At 43.8% G+C, this 9,130-nt stretch overlaps 1 protein-coding gene across 1 annotated transcript; it reads right to left on the bottom strand.

Moving 5' to 3' along the window:
- Positions 1-4,129: 4,129 nt before the first annotated feature.
- Positions 4,130-7,747, bottom strand: LOC134289362 (uncharacterized protein K02A2.6-like). The gene has a single exon (XM_062855118.1). It carries the CDS (start codon positions 7,745-7,747, stop codon positions 4,130-4,132), a length of 3,618 nt encoding a protein of 1,205 aa, XP_062711102.1.
- Between the last annotated feature and the right edge of the window lie 1,383 nt (positions 7,748-9,130).

Raw genomic sequence — 9,130 nt, 5'->3', positions numbered from 1 at the left:
TTACTGACCTGGTTTTATGAATCATCGCTCATGTGACGACGGACGGTTGGTCGGCCGGGGCAACGATCGCGCAGCGATACGTTGTTCATGATCGTACACGTTGGGTCCGGTCGGTGTGATGCAATTTCAATTACGCTTGGGACAACGATGGGTAATAAACCCGAAAGAATGATATGGAACCGCGACATCATATTGATCGCGCTGGAACAAAGATTGTTTATTTTTGTTTCGAAATCAAGGCACCGAATTGGCCGGGTAAGGTTCTGAACTCAGGTGAACCTTAGCTGGAATGTTCTGAAATTGAGACACCGTATTGGCGGCATACGGCGCCGGACTTGTTTTGCACTCGATTTTGTTTTGACTTCGAGTAAATTGAAAGAAAAGAATGTGGGGGTATAATTTCAACCAACATCCGCGGCCGGGGCTCGGTTCACTGTGCCCAAGTAAGGTGCCAAATTCCAAAGACGATGAGGATGATGATGGTGACGATGATGATGATGGGGAGAATGATAATGACGTCGATGGTGGGGTTCAATTCTTTCACACACCCAAGCCTTGTATACGCTCAAGTGAGGCGGGGCTAGAAGATGTAGGCCTTGGTGTAAAGATTCTCAGTAGGTTTTGTGCGAACACGCCCAAGTCAGGCGTGGTTAGGAGATTTAAGTTTTTCGTTGGCATTAATATTCTTGGTAGGGCTTGGGATACGCCCAAGATAGAAGAGTCGTGATGTTTTCAAGAAGAGAAGGATTTTAATCACGATGAGGACAAGTAGGATAGGTAGAGGTCTAGGTTTTGGACTTATTAGTATTTTCATTTGGTAGGGTTTTGGATACGCCCACGTTGGTTCTGGCATTGTTAGGAATTATCATGACATCTTCGGGAAGACGAGAATGATCGTAGGAATTTTAGACACGCCCAAGCTGGTTCGGGTATTGCTAGGAAATTTAGGCTATAAATACGGAGGCTTTGGCTTCAGTCGGGGCCAGTAGTCGGGAAGTTCGGTGACAACGTTAACGCAGGCAGCACATCGGATAAGTCTTGAGCTCCCATGTGGGACACCTCTAGATACTGTCCAAATAAAGGCTGTAGCTAGTACGAGAGCAAGGACTTAGGTGATACGAATTAAGTGAAAAGTGTAATGTAATTTGTTAAAAGTTGTTAGGAAAGACTAAAACAATACTAAGGTGAAAAAGTGTGGCTTAAATTATAAGATAAATGTGATTTAGTGGAAATTCAATATAGTTTATTTAAATGATGTCGTCGGACTTTAAATAAATGAAAGATATCACATTCCGTGTAGTGTTTAGTTGAGCCCCTGGACGGTACAGGGCGCTTCACATACAATTTCTTAGTATCTCATGCACAACCATGATGTTCTCAGAATCATCTTGGCTAAACTCACGCACCATCTTCTAACTAATCAGTGATGTCAGCACCACATTTGAAAAACATGCACCATTTTGGCATTTCGTATTCCAAAACTGTATTCCATGTACGTGAACCATGATGACTTCGGCACCACATTGAATTCTAAGCACCATTTTTGCAATTCGTGCACCTAGCCATACAAAACAACGAGTATCACTGAATAACAGTGACGACTAACACAGCACACTAACATCATGCACCTTATTCAAAGCTTTCAATGCACCATCATGATGTCCACAGAATGATCTAGATATCCACATATTATGATGATCGCATGAAATGTCTTTTTATCAATAAAGTATCTAATACCTCATACTGATATGCACCATCATGAAACTTCATGCACCAGCACAGCTCTTCAAGCACCATTTCAGCGTTTATCATATCATCTAGGCATCTAAAGCACCGTAATGCCGTGAGCATCACATAAAATACATTTTTGTATGCTATGCACCATTTTTGCAATATTGATAAGCTTTGAAAAACGGTGACAACTAATGCATCATCTAGTATCATGCACCTTCTTCAAAGCTTTCCAACCACCATTTTGGCATTCACTATATCATCTAGGCATCTTATGCACCATTATGATGTGGTTCACAAGTGAATTTGATGCACCATTTTGGCATTTCGCATACAAAATAGCATTCATTGCAGACTATGTTGATTTCTGTGCCGTATTGAGTTTCCTGTACCATTTTTGCAATTCGTGCACCTATGTATGGAATTTGTTGAGTTTAACTGAATCATGGTAAAGCTAATGCACCATACAGACATCATGTAGCTCCTTTGCATTCCATGCACCACCATGATGATCACATAAATAAGCACCATCTCACGCGTCATCTAAGCATTTAATTCACATATGAATTTTAATTTGAAGCTCCATTTTGCCATATCGTACACCCAATTGTATTCCATGTACCTGATCCATGTTGACTTTCGCACCACATTAAGTTCTATGCATCATTTTTGTAATTCTTGCATTTTGGATTTAACCACCCAATGTTGAGAATCACTGAATCATGGTGGCAACAAATGCACCCCTGATACATACAATTTCTTAGTATCTCATGCACACACATGATGTTCTCAGAATCATTTTTAGGCTAATCTCACGCACCATTAGTTAAATCAGTGATGTCAGCACCATAGTCGAATAACATGCACCATTTTGGCATTTCGTATTCCAAAACTGTATTCCATGTACGTGAACCATGGTGACTTCGGCATCACATTGAATTCCAAGCACCATTTTTGCAATTCGTACACCTAGCCATACACAATGGCGAGTGTCGCTGAATAACGGTGACAACGAATACAGCACACTAACATCATGTACCTTCTTCAAAGCGTCCACAGAATGAACTAGGTATCCACGCATTATGCTGATCTCATGCACTATATTTTAATCAACTAGAAATCTAATGCATCATACTGATATGCACCCATCATTAAATTTCATGCACCATCAAAGCTTTCCAAGCACCATTTCAGCGTTTATTATATCATCTAGGCATCTGATGCAATATTATGTTGTGAGCATCACATAAAATACTTTTATTTTGTATTCTATGCACCATTTTTTGCAATTCGTGTACCTAAGCATGCAACATGTTGATAATCTTTGAATAACGGCGACAACTAATTCAGCACACTAGCATCATACGCCTTCTTCAAAGCTTTCCATGCACCATTTTGGCATTCATTATACCATCTAGGTATCTTATGCACCATTATGATGTGGTTTACATTAGAATTTGATGCACCATTTTGGCATTTCGCATACAAAATAGTATTCCACGTACCTGGAGCATGTTGATTTCTGTGCCATTGAGTTTCCTGCATTTTTGCACGAATTGCATGTGCACCTTAATATGAAACATGACGAGTATAACAGAATCATGGTGAAGCTAATGCACCATACATACATCATTCATTCCATGCACCATCATGATGTTCACAGAATCATCTAGGCACCATCTCACGCACCATCTTTGAATCAACTATGTGTCTAATTGCGGAATAATGCACCATCGTTAAATTTCATGCATTACTAAAGCTTTTAATGCGTAATCGTGGCGTTCACTATATCATCTAGGCATCTATTGCACCATTATTATTGTATGAAGTTTCGTACATCGAAATTGCATTTCTTGTACGGTCAACTCTAATGCATCATACTGACATCAAGCGCCATCTTTGAATAGCATGCTCCATATCAGCATTTAATGCAGCATACCAATGAACTCAGTGTTATCAGAAGATCCTATACACCACGGTGACATCATGCACCTTTATTGCCGCACGCAATTCGATTTTTACGCAGCACCAACATTTGTATGTTTACACCATCTCCAAATCTCATGTTTCATCTTCTTCTATATTCTATAAATCAAATTGCAATTACTTGCTACGCATGCACTATATCGACGTTCCCTTGATCATTGAGGTACATATATAATGTACTATATTCACATCACAAACGTTTTTAAAATTCTATACACCTTCTTGGTGTTCATTGTACACTGTAGTGTAATATTCGGATACACAAGGAAACGCGTGGTTACAACCCGAGTACTTTATTAATTCATCTGTCACATTCTGCCTCTCCTTAACTCTCCACTCCCAGTGTTCCCAGATACAACACTACATCTTCTCCCTTTCTCAAACAACACTCAAAATCTTTCAAATCATTCATTTACATTTCATAGTCTTTGTACTTAACCGGAATCTTAACTTGTCGCCTTGAACGCATTGCTCCAGCCTCTGGTAATTCGATCGCTGTAGCATTCCTCGGTGGTTCCCAATGTTCGTGTTCTGTTCTTGTGACTTGTTCCTGTCCTGCTGAGGTAGACGATGAATCGGATGCTATCTGAGTTTGCTTGCTTGGTCCGGATATAGGTGATTCTTGGACTTCCGCTGAACTATTCCGCTCGTTGAGTTCCCGTGGGATCCTTTTTAGATGTGAGGAATTCCGGCGGTATATCCCTCCTCCTGTCTTCACTGTCACGCAGCTTCCGTTCTTATCGATTACTACGGCCGGGTCAGGATGATAGTTTGGAGCTAGTTTGTTCTCTCTGTGTTGCTGCCGCATTAACACATGGTCTCCTATTTCAATGTCGGATGGTTGTGCATTAACTCTTCTGTCGCGATACTGTTTTGCTCGATATTTGTGGATCAGGTCTCGATCCTTGACCTCGTCTTCCAATATCGGATCTTCACCCACTTGCGGGAACTTATCCCTGAATCGCCTTCCAAACATTAACTCCGCTGGTGACACTCCAGTAACAGAATGTGGTGTAACGGTGTACATGTAAAGATATTCCTGCAAACACCGCTCCATACTTTCCCCTTGCATCTGTCCGATCTTTAAAACCTTCAGAATCGATCGATTTTGCCGCTCGACTTCGCCATTCGCAGCTGGCCAATACGGCGTTGTATGAGCTAGTTTGATTCCGGTATCGACACAATAATCCTTGAACTGTTGGCTGCAGAAATTTGAGGCATTATCTGTAGTCAACACATCCGGTAGACCCAGTCGTGTGAATATTCGCTCCAGTCGTTGAATCACCGCTGCAGAAGACGTATTGGACATTGTTTCTACCACACAATATCGGCTGTAATAATCGACTAACACAAACAGGTATTTTCCGTTCGGGAGCGGTCCAAGAAAATCAGCGCAAAGATGGCTCCATGGCTTCGCAGGCATTGCTCGAATCTGTAAAGGCTCCGGATTGGAGCTCCGTCCTACGGCTTGGCATTCAATACACCTCTTACACCTTTGCTCCACCTCTTTGTCTAATCCTGGCCACCAAACTGATGCTCGCAGCCGGCGTTTCATCTTGTTGCTCCCCGGATGACCAGTGTGTGCAAGATCCAGAACTCTTTTACGGAGAGCCTCGGGGATGACTATTTTGTTCAGTCGAAGAACAACTTGCCTTACACAGCACAACTCATCTTGAAAAGGTTGGTAATGTTTCAATTCGCTATTCCACTTTCCTGAATTGATCGCATCTCGCAGCTTCCGCAATTCAGCATCATTTTCTGAGCCCTCAATGACTTCCGTCATTGTCATAGTGGATGGTAAAGCACTTTCGATAGCAGCACATAGATCGCTTTCACAATCTCGGTCACTTGTGGAGCCTTCTACAGCTTGAGATAGACGCGACAACGGATCTGCAATGTTCGTTTTCCCAGGAGCGTACACCAGCTTAAAGCGATAGCCTTGTAGGTTAAGCACCCATCGCTGTTGTCGTGCATTAGGAGCGGAATCTGTGGAAAATATTTTCACTAACGGCTTGTGATCGGTGACAACGGTGAAATCTTTTCCTCTGAGGTACATCTCGAATCGCCCAACACCCCAGTAAATCGCCATGGCTTCTTTGTCTAACACTGAATACTTCTGCTCCGTTTTTGATAGACTTTTACTGGCGTAGCTGATCACTCGTCCTTTCCCGTTATCGCTCTGCAACAAGACTGCGCCTAGCCCGGTTGCACTAGCATCGACGACCAGTGTAGTTTTGCTGTCTGCATTGTAGAACCCGAGATGGTGAGGGTCGGATAGAGCATCCTTGATTTTGATGAAGGCTTGATTAGCCTCTTTGGTCCACCGGAACTGAACTCCTTTTTGTACTATTTCACGGAGCGGCGCGCTGATGGTGGATAAATGAGGAATAAACTTCCCCACGTAATTCACGAGGCCTAAAAAACTACGCACCTCCTCCGCTGTTGCCGGACGCCTGAACGATTTGACCGCACAAACCTTCTCCTCTGCTGGTAGTATACCTTTCTGAGACAGCTCGTGACCCAGGAATGTCACGCTCTTCTGTCCCCACTGGCACTTTCCTTCATTGATGGTGAGCCCATGGTCTCTCAGCCGCTTCATCACTGCTGCCACCCGTTTCTCCAGTTCGGCTTTGGTTCGTCCAAACACCAGGATATCGTCGATGAAGTGTACAACTCCTTCCAAGCCTTTAAGGATCCGCTCTAGCTCTCTCTGGAATATCTCTTCCGCACAATTCATTCCAAACATCAACCGTTTAAAACGAAAATAGCCCTTGGACGTGACGAATGTTGTGATTTCTCTAGACTCAGGGGAAAGCTCCAACTGGTGGAAAGCCTGATTCAAATCGATCTTTGAGAAGTATTTGCATCCGTCCAAATATGGCATCAGCTCTTCGAAAGTAGGTAAGGGGTGTCGCTGGGGAATAATCGCCGTATTTGCCTTGAGCATATCCACACAAAGACGTACACGTCGTCCCCCATCTTTCGGTGTGACAACTAATGGCGAAGCCCAAGTGATCTTACCTGTAGCTGTTTCGATGATGTCTTGCTCGAGGAGCTTACCGATTTCTTCGTCGACCGTCTTCTGTAATGGAATCGGTAGCCGTCGACACGGTTGTTGTACCGGGTGGACATTCTGGTCGATATTGATGGTAACCAGCAAATCTTTCGCCTTTCCGATCTTCAATGGTTTCTTCTCAGTCACGTGCAGCACTTCACAGTTGATTTTCAACACCCCAAGATCAACCGATGACGTTTTCCCCAACAAGTTGGTGCCTTTTCCCCTAATCACAAATATTTCACTGTGCACCGTTACCGATCCATGGCATATATCGGCTTTGAACATACCCTTCACTTCTAGCTTATGATTTCCATAGGCCACCAACTTCTTTCGCGTTTCATTCGTTTCGAAGCTCACTTTGCATCCACTCTTCTTTAGTTCCTTCCAGGTGGCCTCGTCAATAACGTTAACGGAGGCTCCCGAATCTATCGTCCACTGAACTGGTACCCCACCTACCAGGCACTTCATTTTCGTGTTGTACTTGTCATCGTTTTCAGCATTGCACTTTTTCTTCTCACGGACCACGGCCGAAAATATGTGGTAAATATCGCTTCCATCACTTTCACAGCCGCTTCCTTTTTCGCCATCAGAAGGCACTTCTTCATCTTCTTCGGAGTCTTCCACTTGACGTACTTTCTTCTTCTTCTCTCCGAAAGATTTCTTCGTTTTACACAACTTTTTAAAATGCCCGATTAGCCCACACTTATCACAACTCTTCTTCCGGGCCGGACACTTCTTATCATTTGCGTAATGCCCCGCCGATCCGCAGCGGAAACAACGATTGCTTGCACTTCTCACTTTATTCACACTAGCGGAATCTTCTCCAGCCGCTTCCATCTGATTCGTGTCAATCGTTTCTAGCACTCTACCCTCTTCGACAATATCTGCCAGATCCACCAGTCGCTTTTTCAAAATAGCCTCCCTTAGCGCTTGAGATGAACATCCATCGAAAATTTGTTCTGTTATACGCATATCCAATGCGGCACCATAATCACACAAATTACCCTGATGACGTAGTCGTCTCGCAAAGCGAGTAACACTTTCAGGGCTGAAAATCGTCGCCATACGACCAAAATAGTCGACGACGAGAACGAAAACTAGATCGTCATCGTTGCTCGTTCCACATCGGATGACTCATTCAAGCCAACGAATCGTCGTGAAGGGCTTGCGTCGTGACGAAAACAAAATCTTCATTCGGTTTGTCTCGCTCTTCGTCCAAGTGCGTCTAACCGACGGAGTCAATGTTGCCACCAGCAACACACAAAAAAAAAAGATTTTAATAAAAAAAATATTTGCACCTGGATTCAAACAACCGACCTCTAGATTGCCAATCCAGCACTCTTACCAACTGAGCTAGTGAGGTTTCACACCACCGTAAGTGCCGAAACGCCAATAAAAGCTATTCCCAGTTGGCGTTCGCTTGGCCCGTCGTCGCTTTTTTCCAGGGAACAAAGAGGACGACGAAAAAGTTGGTGGGTGACTATTTATGATTGAGCTTCGTCGTGAAGCCCGCAGTCGGCGACGAAAAGGCCAATCGTCACCGTTGTTCTTTCGGACGAAGATTGTTTTATTGTTATCTTCACGCAGTGGTGACGAGAAGGACGATTGTCAACCCTGAACACTTTCACCCTCCTTCTGCGTCATTTTCCGAAACATCGCCCGCTCATGTGGAATGCAGACAATTGGCGCAAAATGCCTATCCAACAACGCCACGGTTTCTTTGTAAGCATCACTCCCTTGTGGAGGGACAGCACCGTGGTTCGGGTCATCAAAAAACACTTCTTGCACTTCAAGGCCAGCTAAATGCAAAAGCAAAGCCTTTTTCTTCTCTGCCGTTGCAGTTGCATTGCACTCTAGGTAAAGCTCGAATGATCGCTTCCATGCCTGCCATCTTCCTACAGACGAGGCATCCCCGATCACAAATTGTGCAATGTTGTGATTCATCTCGCTCACTCCCGGCAGAGTTTGTTGGTATGCGTGTGATCAACTTTTGTCTTCGCCTCGACCGCGCACAAAGCACTCACGACGCCACCGCGATTTTTCACTTTTCCGCTTACCGGACTACTCCCGTTCGACCAGATTTTCGCGAAAATGGACACGAATTATCTTTTCCATTCGGTTATCGCACTTTTCCCGTCAAATCGTCGCCAAAATGTAGTGTAATATTCGGATACACAAGGAAACGCGTGGTTACAACCCGAGTACTTCTTTATTAATTCATCTGTCACATTCTGCCTCTCCTTAACTCTCCACTCCCAGTGTTCCCAGATACAACACTACATACACTAATGTCGTTTTCGTTTTTGCGGTGGAGCTACACCGGTGTAGCACTTTTGCACCGAAAGTGTTCGTTTT

The sequence above is a fragment of the Aedes albopictus genome, chromosome 1, assembly GCF_035046485.1.
Source record: "Aedes albopictus strain Foshan chromosome 1, AalbF5, whole genome shotgun sequence".
Taxonomy (NCBI): domain Eukaryota; kingdom Metazoa; phylum Arthropoda; class Insecta; order Diptera; family Culicidae; genus Aedes; species Aedes albopictus.
The sequence above is the reverse complement of the archived record's forward strand: the minus strand, read 5'-3'. Positions and strand labels throughout refer to the sequence as shown.

Excerpts from the sequence above, each read along its gene's own strand:
- LOC134289362 (XM_062855118.1), bottom strand. The coding sequence starts at position 7,747 with ATGCGTATAACAGAACAAATTTTCGATGGATGTTCATCTCAAGCGCTA.